Source organism: Glycine max, chromosome 12 (genome assembly GCF_000004515.6).
Source record: "Glycine max cultivar Williams 82 chromosome 12, Glycine_max_v4.0, whole genome shotgun sequence".
Taxonomy (NCBI): Eukaryota; Viridiplantae; Streptophyta; class Magnoliopsida; order Fabales; family Fabaceae; genus Glycine; species Glycine max.
In genome coordinates this window covers 4,275,280-4,297,969 of record NC_038248.2, presented here as the reverse complement: position 1 = coordinate 4,297,969, position 22,690 = coordinate 4,275,280, and the positions used below count along the sequence as shown (strand labels likewise).

At 31.2% G+C, this 22,690-nt stretch overlaps 4 protein-coding genes across 6 annotated transcripts; 3 read left to right on the top strand and 1 right to left on the bottom strand.

Annotated features, from left to right (window-relative positions):
* The first annotated feature begins 125 nt into the window (after nucleotides 1–125).
* On the top strand, nucleotides 126–3,763 carry LOC100790239 (protein PLASTID TRANSCRIPTIONALLY ACTIVE 16, chloroplastic). The gene is made up of 5 exons (XM_003539514.5): nucleotides 126–665; nucleotides 1,409–1,861; nucleotides 1,973–2,041; nucleotides 2,817–2,875; nucleotides 3,001–3,763. The coding sequence occupies exons 1-5, from the start codon at nucleotides 234–236 to the stop codon at nucleotides 3,527–3,529; spliced, it is 1,542 nt and encodes a 513-aa protein (XP_003539562.1). The 5' UTR covers nucleotides 126–233; the 3' UTR covers nucleotides 3,530–3,763.
* Nucleotides 3,764–7,171: 3,408 nt separating this feature from the next.
* LOC100527724 (uncharacterized) lies at nucleotides 7,172–7,914 on the bottom strand. The gene has a single exon (NM_001249548.2). It carries the CDS (start codon nucleotides 7,837–7,839, stop codon nucleotides 7,345–7,347), a length of 495 nt encoding a protein of 164 aa, NP_001236477.2. The 5' UTR covers nucleotides 7,840–7,914; the 3' UTR covers nucleotides 7,172–7,344.
* Nucleotides 7,915–14,323: 6,409 nt separating this feature from the next.
* On the top strand, nucleotides 14,324–17,485 carry LOC100809170 (tropinone reductase homolog At2g29260, chloroplastic). Of its 3 annotated transcripts, XR_005887553.1 has the most exons (4): nucleotides 14,334–14,869; nucleotides 14,980–15,187; nucleotides 15,511–15,910; nucleotides 16,927–17,154. XR_005887553.1 is itself a non-coding variant. In XM_041007405.1 (3 exons), the coding sequence occupies exons 1-3, from the start codon at nucleotides 14,832–14,834 to the stop codon at nucleotides 17,195–17,197; spliced, it is 432 nt and encodes a 143-aa protein (XP_040863339.1). In that variant the 5' UTR covers nucleotides 14,324–14,831; the 3' UTR covers nucleotides 17,198–17,485. The 3 variants fall into 3 exon arrangements, 2 of the variants coding, with proteins under 2 accessions (XP_040863339.1, XP_040863338.1); XM_041007405.1 differs by lacking the exon at nucleotides 15,511–15,910 and having other exon boundaries at nucleotides 14,324–14,869; nucleotides 17,012–17,485; XM_041007404.1 differs by having other exon boundaries at nucleotides 15,511–17,154.
* A 1,721-nt stretch (nucleotides 17,486–19,206) lies between these two features.
* Nucleotides 19,207–21,421, top strand: LOC100787037 (tropinone reductase homolog At5g06060). Its single transcript, XM_003539508.5, has 5 exons — nucleotides 19,207–19,367; nucleotides 19,615–19,822; nucleotides 20,450–20,669; nucleotides 20,762–20,868; nucleotides 21,060–21,421. The coding sequence occupies exons 1-5, from the start codon at nucleotides 19,288–19,290 to the stop codon at nucleotides 21,240–21,242; spliced, it is 798 nt and encodes a 265-aa protein (XP_003539556.1). The 5' UTR covers nucleotides 19,207–19,287; the 3' UTR covers nucleotides 21,243–21,421.
* The last annotated feature ends 1,269 nt before the right edge of the window (nucleotides 21,422–22,690 follow it).

The following is a 22,690-nucleotide window of genomic DNA, read 5'->3' as shown; positions in this document are numbered from 1 at the left end:
GGGAGTGTCATTTTCTGTAGTATTTGAACGCTTGGTGTTGGAAATTTCTGTAATGGATAAAATCTGACTACGTGGCTGGAGCCAATTGGCTAGAGTTCGGTTTGCCTTTTCCATTCAGATAATAATTGTCACAAGTCACAACACGAAACAAAGGCTGAGGAGCTAGAAAGTAGAGACACAAAATCCAAAAGAGTCTATAGTTGAAGGGTGAGTGTCACCTTGGAAATCCATCCATGGCTCCCACTCTTACATCCAATTCATCTTTTATAACTAGCACTCCTCATTCAAGGGTGACCCTCCGGAATCCAAGGCTGAGAGTCTTTGCCAAGAAGTCTGGATCATTCCCATCTTTTGGGCTAGGCAAGCCCAAAGATGATTCTTCTTCTTCAACTGAAGAAAAAGATGGCTCATCCAATTCCAACCCCTTTCGTTTGGACTTCGGAAAGATCTCTCTGATCCCAGTTCCAAGCAACACTTCTGCGCCTGGCTTTTCTTTTGGAAACCCAAGACGCAAGGACCCTTCCACAGTGTTTGTTGCTGGCGCAACGGGGCAGGCTGGTATTCGCATTGCACAAACGTTGTTAAGGGAAGGTTTTAGTGTACGTGCTGGAGTCCCCGAACTTGCTTCCGCACAAGAACTTGCTCGTCTTGCTGCTCAATACAAGGTAATTGTCAATGTATCATCTAATCGTATTAGTCTCTCTAGTCGCCTCATCGTAAAATTAAGCTTTTTTCTATAGTAAATTATATATTTTCTTTTCATACAAAATTATACTTTTAAAAGAAGAATATGATCAAATTGGCCATTACACAAAAACATTGTAGCAAGTTTACTGTGATGCGGGTTTAATTTACAACATCATAATAAAATATTTTAATTGCTCCAGTCAGTTTAGTTTTAGAGAGTTTTGGTGTTCTTTTTTACTTGGTCAATGAAATTGTGATGTGTGTCCTCACTACTCGAATATAATGGTAATGTAAGATTCCTATTTTAAACATTTCAGTTATAATATGATGGCGTATGGTATTTCTAAGAATATCGCATCACAAACTCTATTGTTAGTTGAACAAAAAAAATTATCAATGCCATGTAAAATAATTAAAAAAACTATGCAAATCAGACCTCGGGACTGAAATGCAAATTTAAAATAATATTAAGACTACTTGATGCATTGGATCTGATGTGGATGCAAAGCATATTGATTCAACAAGAGCATCTCCAATAGTATTCATTTAAGCAATCCACTTTAGATTCTTAACTGGGTTTAAAGTGAGTTCCAGTATGTCAGATTACATTTAAACGACTTACTCACATTTTACTCCAATACCAACCCATTAATTGAACCTTTATGAAGTTTCTATTTTGGAGTGTATTCCGGATACTAATGCATGGTGTACAACAACACAGATTATATCAAATGAACAGGCAAAGCGTCTGAACGCTGTGCAATCAAGCTTTGACAATGCAGACACAATAGCCAAAGCAATAGGCAATGCCAGCAAGGTGGTTGTCACCATTGGTCCCACAGAGAACGGTCCAACCACAGAGGTCTCCGCATCAGATGCCTTGCAAGTGGTTCAGGCAGCACAGCTGGCAGGAGTAGGCCATGTGGCTGTCATTTACGACGAGAGCAGCGCCGGGGCCTCAACCTACAATGTGCTGGATGGCCTCTCATCTTTCTTCAGCAACCTCTTCTCCAGGTCTCAACCGTTGACTATACAAGAGTTCTTGCAGAAAGTGATTGAAACGGATGTCAAATACACCTTCATCAAGACAAGTTTGACCGATGATTTCTCACCGGAGAGTTCCTACAATGTGGTCGTCTTAGGCGAAGGAAGCGATGGTGCAAACGACTATAAAGTAATGTAATGTATGCGATAATATCAGAAGGATATTGTATCTCTTTTTCCTTCCATTTATTACACTCTTATTTGTAGGTAATAGTTTCTTAGAAAATGATGGTTGTTATAGGTAGCCAAGTCCAAGATTGCGTCGTTGGTGGCTGATGTCTTCTCCAACACAGAGGTAGCAGAAAACAAGGTATACGTTTTACATTGGCTGGATAATGCATCTAGTTTTCTTCATATCTAATTTAGATGAGTAATGTATTAATCCCCATCTTAATACTTTAGTATCGAATGAAGAAGTAAACTTGAAAATATACTTTGATGAGTTCTAGCAACACATTTTTAAATACACTTTTCTTAACACATTGTCATGAGTTAAACTTATTAAATAAGAAGTGAGACCAACAAAATTTTGTGATTTCTTATAAATTTCAAGTATTATTAGAAAGTATGTTCAAAAGAATTAGTTAGTACATTTGTTTTAGGATTGCAGCCAATAGTATTTCTCTTTTTTCATTTAATAAAAGGATTAGCAGAAAGATTTTCAATTGGGACAAAACATAGATGTAGTTACTTTAATACTTTTAGTGTTGTTTTCTAATCAGAATTAAAATTTCAACTTGTTAATTGGCATAATAAAATGAGAAAAAGGCTATGTATTGTCAATGCAAAATAATCATCCAATCATAAATCACCATGTATTGTTAGTTTGTTGACTTTACATTACTATCTTAAAAGTTATACCAACCGTGATTTGAGATTTTGGATGACCGTATAAAACTTTTTTATATCGTCAGTGCATAACCAATAAACTTTAATAAAATTTTGTATTAAAGATCAACATAGATGATTATTGATAGAACAGCATAGTATCTAAGTTTTTTCCTTTCAATTATTCTATTTGTAAAGCTTTAAAGATTGAAGCCTTTTGGTGACCAATACAGTGTCTCTCTTTCTCTCTCAAATAGGTTGTGAAAGTGTACTCGGATCCTGGTGCCCCCTTGAAGCGTGTAGATGAACTTTTCAGGTAAAACAATTGATATATAGCTACTTGTTTCTCTTTTTCATCTATAGCAGGGCAATGATTTTTCGTTGCTTCCCTCTGAGGAAGATTAGTATCTTTTTCTATCTGATTTATAAGTTCCTTTACAGCCCTATTCCTGAGGACGGAAGAAGGAAAGCCTATGCTGAAATGCAGGAAAAAGCAAAGGCTGAGGAAGAAGCAAGAGTGGCAGCTGAAAAGGCCAATGAAGCTTCTGAATCAGCAAAGAAGTTGGAAGAAGAGGTGAAGAAGCTTTTGCAGCAAGAAGCACGGGCTGCAAGTCTGGCTCAGGAGGCCCAAGAGAAGGCAGAGGCAGCTGGGGCTTCGGTGGAAAACCTCTTGAACAAGGCAAAAGACTTTGGTGCAGGGTTTTCCTGGGAAAAGTTGAGCTCACAGATTACTACTTCAATCCAAAAGCCTGATGAGGATGAGAAACCAAAGGTGCAGCTAGCCACTGTAAGGGGACAGGCCAAGGCTCGGAATCTTGCTCCTAACAAAGCAGTGGTTAGACAAACGTCTCAGAGAAGTGCTGGTAAGCCAAAGGTGGAAAAACCAAAGCAGGCAGAGACACCAAAGGAGGTGAGGAATGTATTTGGTGGCTTGTTCAAGCAAGAGACTATCTATGTTGATGATGACTAGTGGAAGTGGAATATATTATTTTGCACGGCATAAAACTATGTTGTTTGAGTCTGTGTTAACGTAGATAATTTGGTTGCATGTGTATGGCCTTGTAAAGTTCTATATTTTGAAGCAGGATATTTATATAGTTGTACTGTTTCAGAACCCTCTGTTTTCTGGGGAAAACAATAAAAGGGTTTTCCCTTATCTTCTATCCTCTCCTCTCTTGCTAATAATTAATAATATCTTTGGTCACGGTCTTGCCTTGCTTCATTAACAACTTGTGTGTTTAGATTATACTTATCTCACTCAAATCATGGTTCAGAGGGGGCAAATTTGATTTTATTTTCAATTACCATGTTTGGCATAATTTTATTTGGGATATGTGCTACGAGATTTTGGTGTCGAATTATGTTTAAACTGAGGTAAGAAATAGTTATGTTTTAGCACCGCATTAGCTTTGTAAAGGAAATACTAATACTAATAAACAATATGTTTCCGGTGAAAGCATTTATAGTATGCTCATGATTGTTTTTCCTTTTTTTATAGACGCAACACTAGAAACCAAAACATAAAGGGAAATCATGTACATACCATTTGAATTAACTAACCGATCAATTAGTTGATTTAGCTGGGGATCTAGTAAATAGACTTGCACTATTTCAAGATAATGCTACTATAGATCTCTGGTGGTAAAGGGAAGCAGGTTCCATCAAGGAAACACTTCAATGTTCAAGTTTTAGTTAATGAAAAATTGTCTGTGTAAATTAGGGGGTTTGTGAGATTCCGAAAGCGCTTTACTTCTCGAAAATACACCTAGTTTTTCATGTCCATCAAGATTGTGCAATGATGGGTTGCAATGCGGTTTACATGAGGTTTATGGATTTACTTTCTTGCCCTAAAAATCCGTAACTAGCACAGTGCTGCATTAATTAATGGATGAAAACATAGCTTAACTATATGAGGTTTATGTATTTATTGTAGAGATTTATCAAATAAGATTATAAATTTGAGTATTTCATCTTCTCATTACAAAGCACTAACTAGAACGATAGATACATAATTACCTTCTCAAAGGGCGTAACTTCTGACGAATATTGGAGTATTGGAGAAAGCCATAGACTTACAATGGTAATGATGCTTTCCTTATGTCCATATCCTGGACGAATGGAGGTTGATTAGTTGAAAATTAAATATATGGTGATCATTATACTAGAGAGGCTACTAGCCAGGATCAATGCAAATACCATAGTCCTGTCGTGGAGATTCATTACTTCATATATAATTGGCCATTAATTAGCCGAATACTTGTGATTGTATATATTGTGACTATGGTCCAAGAGCCTTATGCTTTTAGGCTTACATACCTTAAACTAATCATGTAATTATATGATGTCGGATAACTTGTACATGTGCGATAGATTCTCACTTTAAAATTTTGCTTAAAGTTGCTATTTAGACTTTCTATTGGAAAATTAAGTGTTTATTTAATTTGAAGAAATATTTTTATTCTCTTTTCATTGTATTTCCAATTTTCAAATATGTTTGTATCACAATAGTTAAAATGACAAAAAAAATGTTTTTGTTGTTTCTTATATAAATCTTTTTTTTAAAAAAAGAATTAAAGTAAATATAAAATACATTTTGATAACTATTAAAAAAAACAATAAGCAAAATTATAAAACATTTCCTTAAAGTTAATTTGTAATTTTGTTCATCTTTTAAATTCTCATCTAACATTTTGGTTTCCTGATTTAAAATATTCACAATTTAACTTAAATAAATATATTAGGTGTAAAGTTCAATTGAATCAAAATATCCTAAATAAAAATTAAGGATGAACAAAATTACAATTCAACTTTTCTATTAAATTGACTTTAATCATCTCTTATTTATTTGTGTTTGTTTTAATTTTCATGCGAAGCTCAAGAGATCATCACAATAACCCCATGCTTGAGTCCATATAATGAGACTGAAAAAACAAGAAAATCTTTGTATAATTTTTTTAAACATTTATTCATGTGTGTAAATTATCTATGTATTGTGTGTGTAAATTGATCAATACTGTTTGCGATTATAAAATGTAAAATATTATGAATTTGATCAATGTAATTAATTTGATTTCCTAAATATGCTTCGTACAATATTCATATGAATGCATAATCATCTGGAAAGGGAGGAATTGATATATGGAAAGGATTTTTGTTAAAAAAAACAACAACAATGTCCACAGTTCATAAATACTATAAACCTTTGACAAAATTTACTATTATCAGCGGTTTAAAATAGAAACTGCAGACAAAATGCATTTTTTGTCATCAGTCTAAATAAAGAACAATAAGCAATTTCAACAAGGAATCACATAAACATAACCCACTTTTGTTTGACGTTCTCTACTAAGATCATATTTCACCTTTGTTAACGTACAATTCAAACTGCTGATACATGCAACACAGAACAAACGATATGCTCTTTGCTAATATATCACTGCATGTTACTGAGTTAATCCTAGAGTGTCAATTATATTAAAAGAATACTGCACTCAAGCTCAAAGTAAAAAAATAAAAAATAAAGACAAACTTTATTGTATGTAAGGACTAAGGACTAAGTAACCCAAGATTATGTGGGTGGGTGAATATAAAACACTGTATGCAGTACACTCTTATAATTTAAACTCTTATTTTTCTGGTACACCTAGCTTTTGTTGTGAAATCGCTGTACAAGCTTCGGGAAATTTTAAATGTCGATCTTTGAAAAGAACTGTGTCGCCAACATTTTATCACTTGGTAAACTATTTCTTACATGCAAGCTAAATGTAGCAAAACAAAAATGTTGCCACTGCATAGATCCTACGTTGCGCGAATCACAAATTAAACGAGAGAAGTGTAGACAATTGATTGTTATAGTCACATATAGAGTACGTTATGGAGAATGAAAAGTTAAGCATTTCTGGAGCCACAACGATTTGTGAAGAAACTCGTTAAGCTGAATACTCCGAAAGATAACAAATTACTTTTGTTACGAATATGCTGACATGCTTAAAAAAAGAAGAAAAATGGAAACTCAATCTGAAATTAAGAATGAAGAAAAATTACAAATGTAACATCAAGCATGATTGACATGTCAATGGAGAGAATTTAAAATTATTGATAAATGTAAATTGCCTTGTTCTTAAGTGGTTGAAGATGGCAAGGCTAGTTCACTTGGTTCTAATCGAGAATAAAATCTTGTAATGGAAACAATATATATATATATATATATATATATATATATATATATATATATATATATATATATATATATATATATATATATATATATATATATATATATATATATATATATATATATATATATATATATATATATATATATATATATATATATATTTTCACTCCTTAGCATCATCATATTAATTCTAGGAAAGCATTATTTACATACATCGGGCAAGGGCAAGGGCAAGCGGCATATATATTAACTGTTACTTCTACTTTAATTTTGGTGTCCTTGAGTAAGTCGAATAAGAATCGATTAGATTAATTAAAAGGGTTGAGCCTTGAGGCCATAGTTGGAATGTGGTGCAAGAAATTTAGTTCAAGACTCAAAATTGTACCCAAAACAAAAAGAATCATAAAAATCAGTTATCAGAAGTATACCCCGTAAATTTTACAACCAACATATATAAAATACAAAGCAATGCTCAAAATGATCGAATTCAAAAGTAAAATTGCGAAAACAAAATCAAACAGTATATGAATTCTTTTCACCAGTAAAAAGGGGCGCGCGGTAATTCATGGACATCTACAAATAATTACGTATTGATGAGAGGATTGAACTCAAAAAAAATTTCTTGTATCCGTTTCTGCTGATGAATCCTGTGGTTCAGGTCCTAGTCTTAGTTCAAGGTCTAACTCCGATGAGGAATCTTGATGAGTAGATAACAAAGTTTGTTCAGTAGTAGTTTGAGTTTGACCTTGTGGCTTTTGTGTTTCACTGCTAGTTGGTGTTTCGGCAAAGAGTGGAAGCTGATGCCTCTTGTGAATGACATGTTCTTGTGGAGACACATTCCAATTCCAGTTTGGTTTGTTACTCTCTTCACCACCAGACTTGGCCGGATCCTGTTGAATTTGGTTTGAAGATTGTTGTTGCTTGAGCTTGGCTTTGTCTTTTCTGTGGATGTTCATGTGTCCCCCTAGTGCTTGTGCATTAGAGAAGCCCCTCCGGCAGAAGTTGCACTCGTAGGACCTAGATGTCACGTGACTTGCACCTTGCTCCTCTCCATCAGAGGGATGATTGTCTGATGCTGCTTCATGATGATGATCAGATTCCATTTGATAATTAATCAGTTTCAACTTTGAAGGTATATTGTAAGAGAATGAATAAATGGTGTAGATAGGAATAGAGATGGTCAACAAAGGCAGATAGCGGTGGTTTTATATGTTGAAATTAATGGGGACACATACAAATTAAGGCCTGCTAATTTCATCTTATTATTATTTTATGCAAATTGCCATGTAATGAGAATGTAACTTCCTGGATATGTTTTACAGCTTGAGTTGTAGCAAAGGACAAAATAGCTAAGGCTTGAAACACTACTGGGTCAAGTATTTCTGGACAACTTGTGTTTTGGCTTGTGGCTTTCGGCCTACGTTAGATTCAAATATTGTCGCATAAACTCACAATGCATGTTACTATCAAACAAGTTTTTATACAGTTATTACTATACTATATGCTCCCAATAATATGAGCTTGCTTTCTAAGTTGTTTCTCGTAGTTATTGATATACTTTATATATATATATACACACTAAGGGGGAGAGGCACTCGACCTCTCTACATATTTTAAATGAAAAGAAAAGAAAAAAAGATTTAGAAATTAAAAAATAATAAATATCTAACAACAAGAAAGTAGTAATAGTTATTAAAAGTAATAGAAGTTTAAAAACTAAAAAATGATAAAAATTTTCTAAAATTTGTTGCCACCAAAATAGATGTTTCCTTTATTAATAATATAGATATATGGATTGCTAATTTTGGATAAAAAAGATTCTTTACTGGATTATAATAAAATCAATGTAAAAAATATTATTTTAGTTGTTTAATTTTTTTGTATTTTTGAAAAGAGTTGTTTAATTTTTCTAGGAAGTGTAAAAGTATTTTTTTAAAAGTGTTTGTAAGGATTCGAAAGATGTGAGCCATATTAGTTTAAAGTAAATATTTTATATATAGTTGATTGTGAAGAGTTTTTTTTTATATAGAAAAACAATTATTTTCGTCTCAAAATCAATTAATATTGAGCAGAGTTTGGTTTATAAGAACAAAAATATAATTATTATGAGAAAAGGAACTTCAGAATGTAGCTTTTACATAAATAATTGTTCCAATGTCGTTTGTCGTTTAAAAAAACAGGAGATTAATAGTTAAATAAAATCTATTTTAAAAATCTTACGTAAACATGTTTTGTTGTTATTTTACTGAATAAGATAGAAAATTGACTCAATGTGATTCTTGCATAAACTTTTAACCAAAGGAAATAATAAGAAACCTAACCCTAATTAAACTATAATTGAAAACATGATTAGATATTTATATTTAAAATGAAACTACGTTATCTGAAGTTAGATGCATGCTCTTAAAAATAATGTATGATTTTTTTAAAAAAAATATGTATGGTTAATTTAGAATATAATATTGCTCTAGATTTGTTCTAATTTCTAAAGCACCAGTAGTGGTAATACATGAATAACTCCATCAATACTTATCATTTCTCTTTATATCTTTTTCCCCCTATTCTTTTTCTTCTTTCTCTCTCTAGGTATTGATTAACATAGAGTTTAACATAGAGTGGTCTATGCTTTCCAGCAAGAAATGAAGAAAGTTAAGACAAAGATGATAAATGTTTTCTCTGAGCAAATTATCGTGAGCTGTGGGGCGCCAAAGGCTAAAATAATATATTAGTATAGTTAGATTGGTTTCTCTCTCAAGATGAAAAGGTCATCTCAGGAATCACGCAATCGTCTACAATGTGACCATTTGATTTATACAATAGTGAAAATTTGAATATTTTATTTACCCCTGTACCATATTAATTAGAACTAGTTAATTTTATTCAAAACGTAAAATGAGTTAGTTGCATGCATTCTGCAGATCCTGTACGGGCTTGAGCTTGATCCACTTAATTGAAATTAAGTAATACAAACTAATTCATGAGTAGAGAATTAACTTGGACGTACGGGTACTGACTTATATATATATATATATATATATATATATATATATATATATATATATATATATATATATATAATGAGAAAGGCTATAGCCATAGATATATAATGAGAAAGGCTATAGCCATAGCCTCTTTAATTTTTTTTTACGATTGATTAGAATTTTTTGGTAAATTTTATTTCTTATTTAATATAAATCATGAGAGAGAATCACATTAAAAGTAAAATCTATCAAAAATAATAATTTTAATAAAATCTAAGCAAATTATAGAAAGAGTCTTAAAAAAAAAAAGAACATTATAGATCCCTTAGCATTTCTCATATATAATATTCTTCTTTAAGGGAAATGTTTTAAAGTAGTTTTATGATACAAATTAAGAAATTAAAATTAAAAAGATTTTATAAAAAAATATAATAGAAAGATTTTTTATTATAAATTTTAATATAACTTTACTGTGATTTTTAATAAAATCTTTGTATTTATTAATATTTTAAATACATATTTACCATTTCTATGATCTCATTAAAAGTTGAACCCAACCAATGCTTTCCAGTGTTTCTCAAAATATCAAACTATATTCTCTAGATGAATAATCTAAAATGAAATCTGAAATAAAACTGACTTAGTTAATTTAATGTGAAACTATGGAGGAAGTCATTATAGTAATAATCGTTAATCAATTTATAATTAATTTCATATATATTGGTGTTTGGTACTTGACCGGCCACTTCCATGATGTTTAGTCAAACACAGTCTTCTATGTTTTCGTCTTTAGCCGTCCTGAAGCATTGAATATGAAGCTGACTTGGTAGTTGTTTAGGGCAATATTGCATATGTATGCAAAAAGGAAACAATAAAAAGAACCAGAGGATCCATAGCTGATTGTACCAAACACAATAAAGATAGCCATGAACGTCTTCCACTTGGAAACCACCAGTTGGACATATTGATTTGATCATGAGGAGCTAGCTAGCTGCAAATAAACAAGAAAGAAACGTGTTGGATATACATCAGTACACGCATATATATATATATATATAGTTAATAGTTTGCTACTGTGTTTCAATGTTAATAATAGAGTAACAATTAATGTACACCTATATATGTAAAGAGACGAAGTTATGGTAAGGTACGTAGTCTGCCGTCTATTATAACAGAATAACAGTAATCACTCATAACAACTTTACTCTCCTTTACAAGCAATTTTAATTTCTTTGCAACCGCACATATGGTTTGCAGAAGTCTGAATTGCAACACTTCTATCTATATTCTATGATTTCATAAGTCAAATAAGTTTATCATGCTCCGAAAATGAAGTAACACATTCAGCGGAATATAATGGCAGGGCAATAAAAGCTTGTTTGTGAAATCTGAAAATCTGAAAAATTGGAGTTATCTCATACTAACAAATGAAGATAGTTCACATAGACTTTTTTTTTTTTTGGTCTTAATCCGACTAATTTGAAATTCAGTCAGAAAATAAATAAAATCTAATTAAAAATTATTTCAGCCAAATGCATTTAATTTGAGGCCAAACTAAAGGGACCATATGAAGCTATGAACAATGAATATAGGGGTATAACGAACTAAGTTTATATACATTTATTTTTATTTAAATTTGAACAATAATAAGTTTAAACCCAAAATTAAGCATGTTTAATTTGTTTAAGCATGTTAAATTTATTTATTTTCTAAGACAACATGTGTCCTTCACTCAAATTCGAGATCATGGATTAAAATGGAACAACTTGTGCTAGTTAATTTATACAATTGATGGTGTGTTAAATTTATATTAATAGAATGGGAAAATTATTTAACATGTATAGTCATTTTTTCAATATTAACCATGAAATACTACCTTTGAGCTTCTTAGAGTGTCTACAATGATTAAACCCATTAAAATTTTTAATAATATTTCACGTTTACATATTTAAGTAACTCATTCAATTTTTTTGCTTCACCTAATAAACCACTAAAGATTTTCAAATGGACCCCAATATATATATATATATATATATATATATATATATATATATATATATATATATATATATATATATATATATATATATATATATATATATATATATATATATATATATATATATATTTTATTTTTCATCTTAATTTCAATTTAATATATTTAAAATGTCAAATATCAAATAATAAATATATCTCGAGGCACAATTTAACATGTAGGCATATAAACCGTATAGCAATGACAAATGAGAAGTAAATTTGATTAACGCAACTTATAGCAACCACCTTTCCTCACAAAAAAAAAAATTCAATAATAAAACAAATTATAGTAACATATTTTTATAGAGGCTCACAGTTTGCATATGAGAAACGATTGTTGTGTAGAGCAACCCAAAACTCAAGTGAATCCAACAATGTTGCTCTCCAATGAAACCTTTTTACTTGAGTTTCTAATCCCACAATGTTGCTCTCCGATGCAACATTTTTACTTGAGTTTCTAATTACTGAAGAGTCAGGAGAGATCATGGAATTGCTCTTATATTGTTAACATGTACTCAACATACGTGTACTAATTTTAGTCTCTAAAATTATCAAATATAAATAATTTTAATCTTTATTAATATCATAATTTTAGAGATTAAATATATTTGTCAACCACCTGGGCAGTGGAGGGTGTTGAAGTGTTGATTAAATATTATATTGTTATAGAATAGTTCTGCACAAATCCAATAAGAGCCCAACAGATTTTTTGTTGTTGTCATGGATAAGAGCCCAATAGATTGTCCACAGACTTGGTAACCCAAGATAAAGACCTGTTCACCATGCATTTATTCTATCCCTTAACTTTTTACCTCTGACTCATATTGACTAGAATATTAGAATCCTTGTTGATACACTCTCAGTATTGCAAAACTTGGTAGTATATCGTAGAACTGTAGAACCAGTGCATAAAATTAGTAATTTTTTAATAGTCACATAACTCTGTTGTATTAAATAATAATATTTTAAAATTAAGGAGAGAGGAATTGTTGTTAGGGCGCTGGTAAGGTAGTCTCTTGCATTTTCACTTGCAAGGCTTTGTCTCCCATTTCTCCAACATCTTCCCGAGAATGACTTTCCTCCTCGATATTTCGAAGTCTATAGTCTCCAATATTTTTACTAAATCAAATTTAAACCGGCTTTGTAGAGTAGGGGACGAATCTCACCTGATCTGGCCTCACGGTGTAGGGACGATGCAGATAGAAGTAAGATCTGAGTGCTTCCGAAACTTATTTGTGCAAACTATAGACTTCGAAATATTGGGGAGGAAAGCCACTCTCGGGAAGATGTTGGAGAAATGTAGGGGTGTGCAAAAATTTTGAATTAGTTTTTTTTTTTCCACTAATTCAAAAAAGAATGAATGCATTATTTTATAAAATCAATTTGATTAACTCAATTGTTTTTATAAAACCAATTCAATTAACAAGAACTGACTTTCATTTAAATATTTTGTTATTTGAAAAAAATAGTTCAAAAATCAATTTAAAATTGGTTTACCTCTTAGAACCAGTTTTAAATTGATTAAAATTAGTTCAATTCAGAATCAATTTTTTAAAATGAATTTGGTTTCGAATTGATTTCTAAATTAGTTTGACTATTTAGATATAAGATCGAACCAGTTAAAATATTTCGAAACCAATTCGGTTCGAGTTTTTTACCGAACTAAGCTTGCAAATGAAAATGCAGATAACACTTTCTCTCTCCTTAATTTTAAAATAAGCAGAAATATGTTTTCGTCTCTATAAATATTGAAAAGTTTAAAATTCGTTCCTGTAAAATTTCGGTATATTTTTCGTCCTCATAAAGTTAAAATGTGTTATTTTTTGTCAGCAGCTAGGCTTGGACAAATCCAAACCTAAGCATCCATTAAAAATTAGATATGTGGAATTATGTTTCTTCTTTCTCTCTCCCCGATTTTGTCTCCTTTGACCCCCTCTAATTCTCTTTCGACCACAACTCCAACCACCGCGCCCATCTCCTTCGCGTCGTGCTGCCACCTACACCACCCCCTCCATTGTGCACCATTACCTGTGCCAACCAGCACAATGTGCACAACAATATTAGGGTTACAAATGGTGATATGATGGTGGTGGAGCCGCGCAATAGAGTTGGGTTGCAGATATAAGGGAGAGAGGAACACGCACATGTTTGATGGTTTTGATGGTGGTGTTTGGAGGCAGTTTTGATGGTGGTGGCACTAGAGTGGTGTTATGGGTTTAAGAGAATGATTTTTATTTTTTTTGCAAACCACCACAAATTGTTATTTGATTTTAAATTTAAAATTTGTAATTTGTGATGGCTTTTAGTCCTCGAAAATTACATTTTAAAATAAATTAAAAGAATGTCTCGTAGGTTCAGATTCATCTAAGTCTAGTTTCAGATAAAAAATAATACATTTCAACGTTTAAGGACAAAAAATATAAAAAAAATTTACAAAATGAACTTTTCGAAAAATATATTTAACGTTAAAAATATTATTATTAATGCAACACAAGTCCGGTAATTACTAAAAAATCACTAACTCCATGCATTGATTCTACTGAACATTCACATCACCACTCAGTCGTCCAACTCAACACTATTAAAGTCGACCACTACTATAACTTTCCCATGCAGAAAAACTGTACCATGCTAGAATTGGTCTTCTTTTCTCAAGTGTAAAATATAAGTTGGTAAAGAAAGAGTGTAAATGTTATGAAAATGAATAAATACAAAAATCTTAGGCAGCTCCTTGAATTTTGATAAGGCTTTTGCCTCAATCTCACACTCACGAGATGATGCATTCTCATTCTGGGCATTCTCAAATCTCAATCAATGCACGCACAGAATCCTTTGAATCAACTTCTCCTAGTCCTAGACCCAGATAATGTAATGAAAAATCAAATTACTACCTTAAAAAGAAGAATCCTGGTCGCATGATTTGACAGTGATTATTGATTAGCCCAAAATCATCATCAGGCTTCCCTCATAAATCCAACTTCTAATCTTTCATTTTCAACCTTAGAAGAAAAAAATCACAGTCCCATCGCATTAGGAGCCACCAGTCCACAACACAGCACAGGTGGACTCTTCAGGGCATGACAGCTCTCGTCACTGGTGGCACTCGCGGAATAGGGTAAAAAAAACTATTCAACTTTCACGCCCATGATTCCTTCTACTTCTGACCCTTTTCACCTCTCATCCTAATTTATCTTGTGATTGATTTTTTTTTTTTTTTTTGTAAAGACACGCCATTGTGGAGGAATTGACGGGGTTTGGAGACAGAGTGCATACCTGTGCCAGGAATGAACATGATCTCACTAAGTGCCTTAAGAAATGGAATGATTCCGGTTTTGATGTCACTGGCTCAGTTTGTGATGTCTCAGTTCCACACCAGAGGGAGGCACTCATGGAATCAGTTTCCTCTCTCTTCCACGGAAAACTCAACATCCTTGTAAGTTGTTGTTGGAGATATATGACTAAAATAGTGTATATGAGTAGAGAATAATCTTCATCTTATGACTTATGAGCTAACTTTTAGGTCAAGTTCAAATTATAAGATGATATCAAAATTATTCTAGCGATGGTTGTTAAGCCTATCGCATTATTCGTAGTTGATCTGTTATCATACCACCTGCAATGTGTTCATTTTCTTTGTTATCAAGGGTCGAAATATGCATTTTTCTTTGTTCTGGATTGCTTTGAGGTTCACTTTGGATTAGTAAGCCCTCTTTATGTAGACATATATGTATTAACCTGATTAATTTGAATGTATAGATAAACAATGTAGGGACAAACATTCGGAAACCGGTGACAGATTTCACAAGTGCAGAGTTTTCCACTCTTATTGATACCAATTTGGGATCCGTCTTTCATTTATGCCAACTTGCATATCCACTTTTGAAAGCATCGGGAATGGGAAATGTTGTGTTTATCTCGTCTGTTTCTGGTTTTTTCTCACTCAAGTCAATGTCTGTTCAAGGAGCAATGAAGAGTAATTTAACTGCTTAATGCTGTGATGTTGATGGGTTTATGGAATTTTGGACATTTGTTTGTTTTCTGGTTTATTGGGGCAATTAATCAACTTACAAGAAATCTAGCTTGTGAGTGGGAAAAAGACTATATAAGGAGTAATGCAGTGGCACCTTGGTACATCAAAACTTCATTGGTAGAGCAGGTAATTTTCTACCGCTTTTTCCTGTAACCATTAGTTAGAATGAGCTAATGAGCTACCTATGCTAGCAACACACTCCTTCTAACACTATTTTTTATTGGTTAAAATTTATTGAAAATTATAAAATGATTAGTAGGGTTCATTGATTAAGGAGTGAATCCACACAATTTTGTGATTTCCAACAAAGTTCAACCAATGGTAGAGAGTATGTTAGGAGTATTTTAAAGAGTGTGTTACTAGCATTTTTCTATTTGAAAACAGAACAGCTTTGAAACTACAAGGATATATACCACCTCTAGTTCTTAAGTCTTCCATTTCGTTTGCAAGTTTCTATTTCAACAGAACCGAATTGATCTTTAGATCTTGATTCTTGGTAGTTGGTAGATATATATAATCAATCTCTTTCCTCAATGTTCTTCCTGCCAGAGTGCCTCTTAGGTAGACTGTAGCAAGTCTATTGTCTGGTAAATCACAAACCGAGCTACTTTATCTTGAATCCAGTCCTCTGGAACAGCAACTCCTCCACAAGCATGTATGACATCTAATTGATAATTTTCATCTAAATGCACAACCTCTAGCTTCTGTTGGGGTAAGCAAATTTACACAATATGGCAGAAACAGAGACGCATAATAGATTCTTACAAGTTTGTACCTCCCAATTATCCAAGGAGAAGATTTTTAAGGCACTTTTTTTTATCCCATAATTGGGTCATCCTGGATTTGATTGGGAATCTAAAATCAGTATATGGTCCAAGCCCTTTAACATACTACTAGTACTTTTGTCCCAACAAATTGCATTTTCCTAGCATAAAAAATCAAAGAAAAAGTTATGCGTCTTGGACATTTTATTTTGCCTTTGTTACTGCCTAAATTTTAATTTGTGATTATCCTGAACTAAAATTGACACTGAGGATTAGCTTTGTGAATACTCCTAACAGTAGTCACTAGTGTTCCATTCCCTGTGTAATAACATTGTAGTTGGGTTCATTGCATTGCATTTGGAATCTTGGTCCGACAAGAACTTGGATGGTGCTCTAAAACACACAAGTCTAATGCGGTGGATCAGATATCAAGCATTATCTGCCTTTTACCTTCTTCTTTTAGGTGCTCAGCAACAAAGACTATCTGGAAGAAGTGTACTCCAGAACCCCACTAAGGCGCCTAGGAGATCCAGCAGAAGTCTCTTCTCTTGTTGCCTTTCTCTGCTTACCAGCATCATCATACATCACTGGCCAGATTATTTGTATTGATGGAGGAGTGTCTGTGAATGGTTTCCACCCAACAACATAGTTCTAAGAGTTGCAGCTTATACCATGCACCCTCCTTAATAATTTTCCTCTACACCTGCCATTCTTGTGGGACATTTGACATGGTGAACTGAAGGCATGGTTCTCTTCTTCCCTGTCAACTTAAAAGAGTTTTGAGTTTTAGTCCATACCAAAAGTTAACCAACCCCTGGTAGGCCCTTCCAAGGTTTTGGAATATCTGCTAATGCAATTCTTTTATTGTACTAAATCCCATTAGTAGAAGATTTCCAATCATTTTTAACTGATAATCATAAATTTCTCAAAAAAGATAACACAAGGATAAGACATCATTTAATTGATTTTATTTGGTTTTGCGACGACGTTGCCAAATTTAACTTTTATGGTACATTGATTTATTACTTGTAATCATTAAAAAAAATTAAATTGTTCTTAAAATAAAAATTAGAAGTATTATTCTGTAAGCATCTATTTTGAATTGTTCCAAAATGGAACATTAGTAGAGTGGCGAGCTAGAAAGATTCTCAAAAAAAGAAAAAGAAAAACTTTACTAAGGTGGAATTTTGATTTCGAACAGGAAATTTCGTTTTCAGCAAGTGGGGTTTAGTATAAAAGCCGTCTAAATTTGAATTTAATTTAATTTAATTATAGTATAGTAATTAAAATTACTTCTTTATTAAAATTTAATTATAAAATTTACATTATACCTAAAGTTTAGTCATCAATGACGACTAGCGGCAAGGTGTTTGACCTTGCATCAACAGCATACATTCAGATGAAAGCTCTTTATTGTAACTCTCAAGGTTTTGATCAGTAGACGTGATTAAGATTAACTACCTCCAAAAATGTTCAAAGATAAGTATCTACTTTTCAAAGGTTAATTCATGTATGCCCTACCTTATTGTCATGTCTCCTAATCACAAATACTTTTTACCCTTATCACAAATGCTCTATAATCGGTCACAATCATATCAATTTTATTTTTTAATATATATATATATATATATATATATATATATATATATATATATATATATATATATATATATATATATATATAATCGACCACTTATCACTATTATACTAACCAGGGAGAAGAGAGAGACTCCATTTTTTTTCAAAAAAAAAATAAAAATAAGAGAGAAAGAGAGAGTGAAGGTTAAATAAAAGTAGAGATGTTGAAATTTAGTGGTGTAATTAGTAGAATTAGTTAAGAAGCAAAAATGTCTAAAAAAATTTAGAGTCCAAATCAGGATATCTCCTTTAATAGTTATAGATATTTTTGTTAAAGTATAACTGTTCTCATTAGATTTTTTTACAAAAAAGTTTCTTTATACTCTTTGATGCAGTATATATGCATAAATAATATCACATAAGCATTAAACTTTTAGTCAATACACTGAATCACGTTCTATATAAGAATTTAATTAAAATATATATATTGAAAATATAAATATTTTCTTATATAATTATTTAATTATGAATTTTCATATATAATAAAATTGTTAATTTTTATAATAATTAAAAATTATACATAAAGTCGTTTTAAATTAATTAATAGCTTAAAAATCTTTACACCGTTTATCAAAATCAATCTCATATTATAGTCATACATAAATAATGAAATTCTGCTTATTTTCCCATTGTTTCCCAATATGCAAATTTTAATTTAAATTAATTTGATTTTAATGAGCATTGCTTCTATGTGGTCTAATATTTACATTAACTAGTTTCATTATCTTTATAATTTTTTTAAAAAAAAGAAGTAAAAAAAAAAAAACAATACAAGGCACTCAACTTTTTACTGGTAAAAAAAAGGAAAATTTTCATTATGCTATAGTTTTATTATGTTTATTTATTGTTATCATATTATTAGTTGGAAGTATTTATCATTTTGTGGATTATTAATCTTTTGAAAAACATAACTGGTTAGGTTTTGGTGGGATCCCCTCACAAGCAGAAAAGTGAATTAAAACTATGCAGGCGGCTAATAGGAAAAGGACTCTGGATAGTAGACAGTGATAAAAAAGCAATGAGGTTAAGCAGCCTACACTTTAATTAATGTTTATAAATACAAGCCATTGAGAAGTCATGGTCTTCCAAGTTTGAGGAGACATGGCTGAGCCAAACATTGCTAGCAGATGGTCTTTACAGGGGATGACAGCTCTCGTCACTGGTGGATCCAAAGGAATCGGGTTACTTTCTTCTCTCCCTTCTTCTTCTTCTTCTTCTTCTTCCATATTTTTTTAGTTCATTCTTTTTTGTTCCTACTACATATATACTATACTTGATTTGGAAGTCGTTACTCAAAATACCTGTTTTTCTCAACTGCTACTATTAATCAACAACAACAAAGCTAGCGAACATAATTAATGCTTAATGGTGGTAGTTTTTGTTTCTCACCATTCATTCCTCTGATATATAATGTTCTTATTATTATAGATATGCTATCGTGGAGGAGTTGGCACAGCTTGGAGCCACTGTGCACACTTGCGCTCGGAACGAAGCTGAACTCAACGAATCCTTAAATGAATGGAACACAAAAGGATACAGAGTAACTGGTTCCGTCTGTGACGTGGCGTCTCGTGCAGAAAGACAAGACCTCATTGCTAGACTCTCCTCTGAGTTTAATGGCAAACTCAATATACTTGTTAGTAACAACATTTTCTCATTAAGTACTACTCCCTTCGTCTGTCCCTTCATAATTATTTTGTGTTCCATTATAATTGTCTTTTTTTAAAAAAATAAATTATCCCCAAATATTTGTGGTTTTAGTTTTTTAATATAATATTAATTACTTTTTTAACTTATATTTCTTATGATATTAAGATATGAAATAAAAAACAAAAAATAAATTAATGATAAAAGTTTTAATTTTATAAAGTTATTATTTTTTTTTCATCTATTTATTAATTTTTGTTGATTTATGTAAAATAATTTAGAATAACAATTATAATAAAACAAAAAGGAGTATAAGGAATAAGAGATATTTTAAGATTACATTCTTTAACACACTATTTTGGAGGCATCTTTTATTATTTTTGTTAAAATTTATTGAATATCACAATATTAAATAGATCTCACATCTTATTTAATAATTTTCTTTTTTATTTTTATAATTTTTAATATATTTTAACCAATAAGAATATGTACCAAAAGAGTGTGTTATTAGACTCTCAAGAAATAATTCAAAATCCATTTTTTAATTAGGAAGATTTTTGGCCTTAATGTTTTTAATTTTCTATCGTATTAGGCTTCCATTAACATATGGATTTAGGTAAACAACGTGGGAACAAACATATGGAAAGACCTCTTGGAATACACAGAGGAAGACTTTTTATTTCTGGTGAATACGAATTTGCAATCTGCTTTCCACCTATGCCAGCTTGCACATCCTCTCCTAAAAGCCTCCGAAGCTGCAAGCATCGTTTTCATATCCTCCATTGGAGGTGTGGTATCAATAAATTTAGGATCCGTTGTATATAGTGCAACAAAAGGTAATTAATTGTTTATATCGATAGAGAGGATAGTAAACTTAAACTAAGTGCCTAACTGGTAACTTCAAACTATGTATGCGATTGACATGCAGGAGCAATGAATCAAATGACAAAAAATTTGGCATGTGAATGGGCCAAAGACAATATAAGGACTAATTGCGTTGCACCAGGAATGATCAGAACCCCTGCTGCTGATGAGGTAATTTTTTTGTTTATTATTATTTTTTATTGACAAATATTAATTATTAATATTATTAGTTTATTTTGTCAGGATTAAAAAATCCATAACCTCTTTCTTTTCTCTTCACCCCTATACCAATCTTATAGCTCATTTGTTTGTTATTGTTAGTGTATTTTATTCTTTTTATCATTGTTTCTTTGCACTTGCAGTATTTAAAAGAGGGAAAAATTGCTAATGCATACATTCCACGAACCCCTCTTGGACGGTTCGGAGAAGGAGACGAGGTGTCTTCGGTTGTGGCATTCCTCTGCTTACCCGCAGCCTCTTACGTAACTGGACAGATAATTTGTGTTGATGGCGGCTTCACTGTCAACGGCCTATACATAAGCTAGGCTTATTGTAAGATTTTCCATGCTTAGTCTTGTGATGTTAAGAATAAGTTAAGAGTGTACTCTCTCCTATGTTCGATTTATAATTTTAGAGTATCAAGTTCTAGTCATATATGAAAATTTTACTATATGATAAGTTATTACTTAATCGGAATTATTTTGGTTGTATCAATTTTATGACATATAAAAAATAATTTTAATTTTTTTTCATAAATAAAATTTGTTGGTTATATGTCACATAAAATTTGGTTAATACTATAAATGCATGATGATCCAACAATATGTAATAATTTCTTCTACCGTACACACTATATAATAATAATAATAATAATAATAATAATAATAATAATAATAATAATAATAATAATAATAATAATAATAATATCACACTCCAAAAATAATAATATTTAATATAATCATTCAATATTTATTTATTATTTCTTTTATTTTTGTTGAACTCAACCTTAAATCTAATATATTAATTATCAGGGTCATTAAGAATAATGTAATTGGTTAACATATAAAAAATAAAAGAAACAAAGATATTATGTAAAATTAAAGATTTAATCAAAATTACATATTTTTGAAAATATGTGAACTAAAATCATGAAAAAATAGTAAATCGTGGATCAAGAATTAAAAAAGGATTAAAATTACAACCTAGTCAAAAACATTTATTCATTTTATTTATCTTAAATTTTTCCCAAAATTTTATAAACAAACATAATTAAAAAAGAGGAAAAATATTATAAAACTAATAAATCAAGAAAATACTTAAAAAGATGATAATAAAAAAGCATTAGTGTTAAATCTAGTCTATGAAGAAAAAAGGAGGAAAGGGGACTTGACAAGTCAACACCAACCCAACCCGAATTGATTTCATAAATTAAACGGATTGGATTATATAAGTTGGTGGATTGAAATGTACAACCCAAACCATTTGGACGAGATATGCGAGTCTACCGTTGATTTGAACTTATTTTCACACCTCTAATTAGTATAACCAAATACTTAATGGATTATATGGGTTGGTAGAATTGAAATGTGCAACCCAACCCAACCCATTTGATGGGTTATGGAAATTTACCCTTGATTTGAACTTGTTCAGAGACAGGTTATGTAAGTCTAGCATTCACATAAATTTTAATTGAGAGTAAAGAGAGTTTGATACAAAAAAAAATAATTCTTACTCATTAGTATTTATATTCATCTAAGTATAAGTTTAATTAAGTGATAATTAAATTATAATTATTAAATCAAACATACATATTTGTATTAATAATATTATTTTATTTTTAATTTTTTTTATCTTAAAGTTATTAATATTTATGCTTACATATTATTAGAATATAAAATGGGGGCAAATAAAAGATCACTATTCTTCAAGACAAACCCAAAGGTAAAACATTAAAGTCCAAGCTATAGATCAACAAAAAAAAATATTTACTATT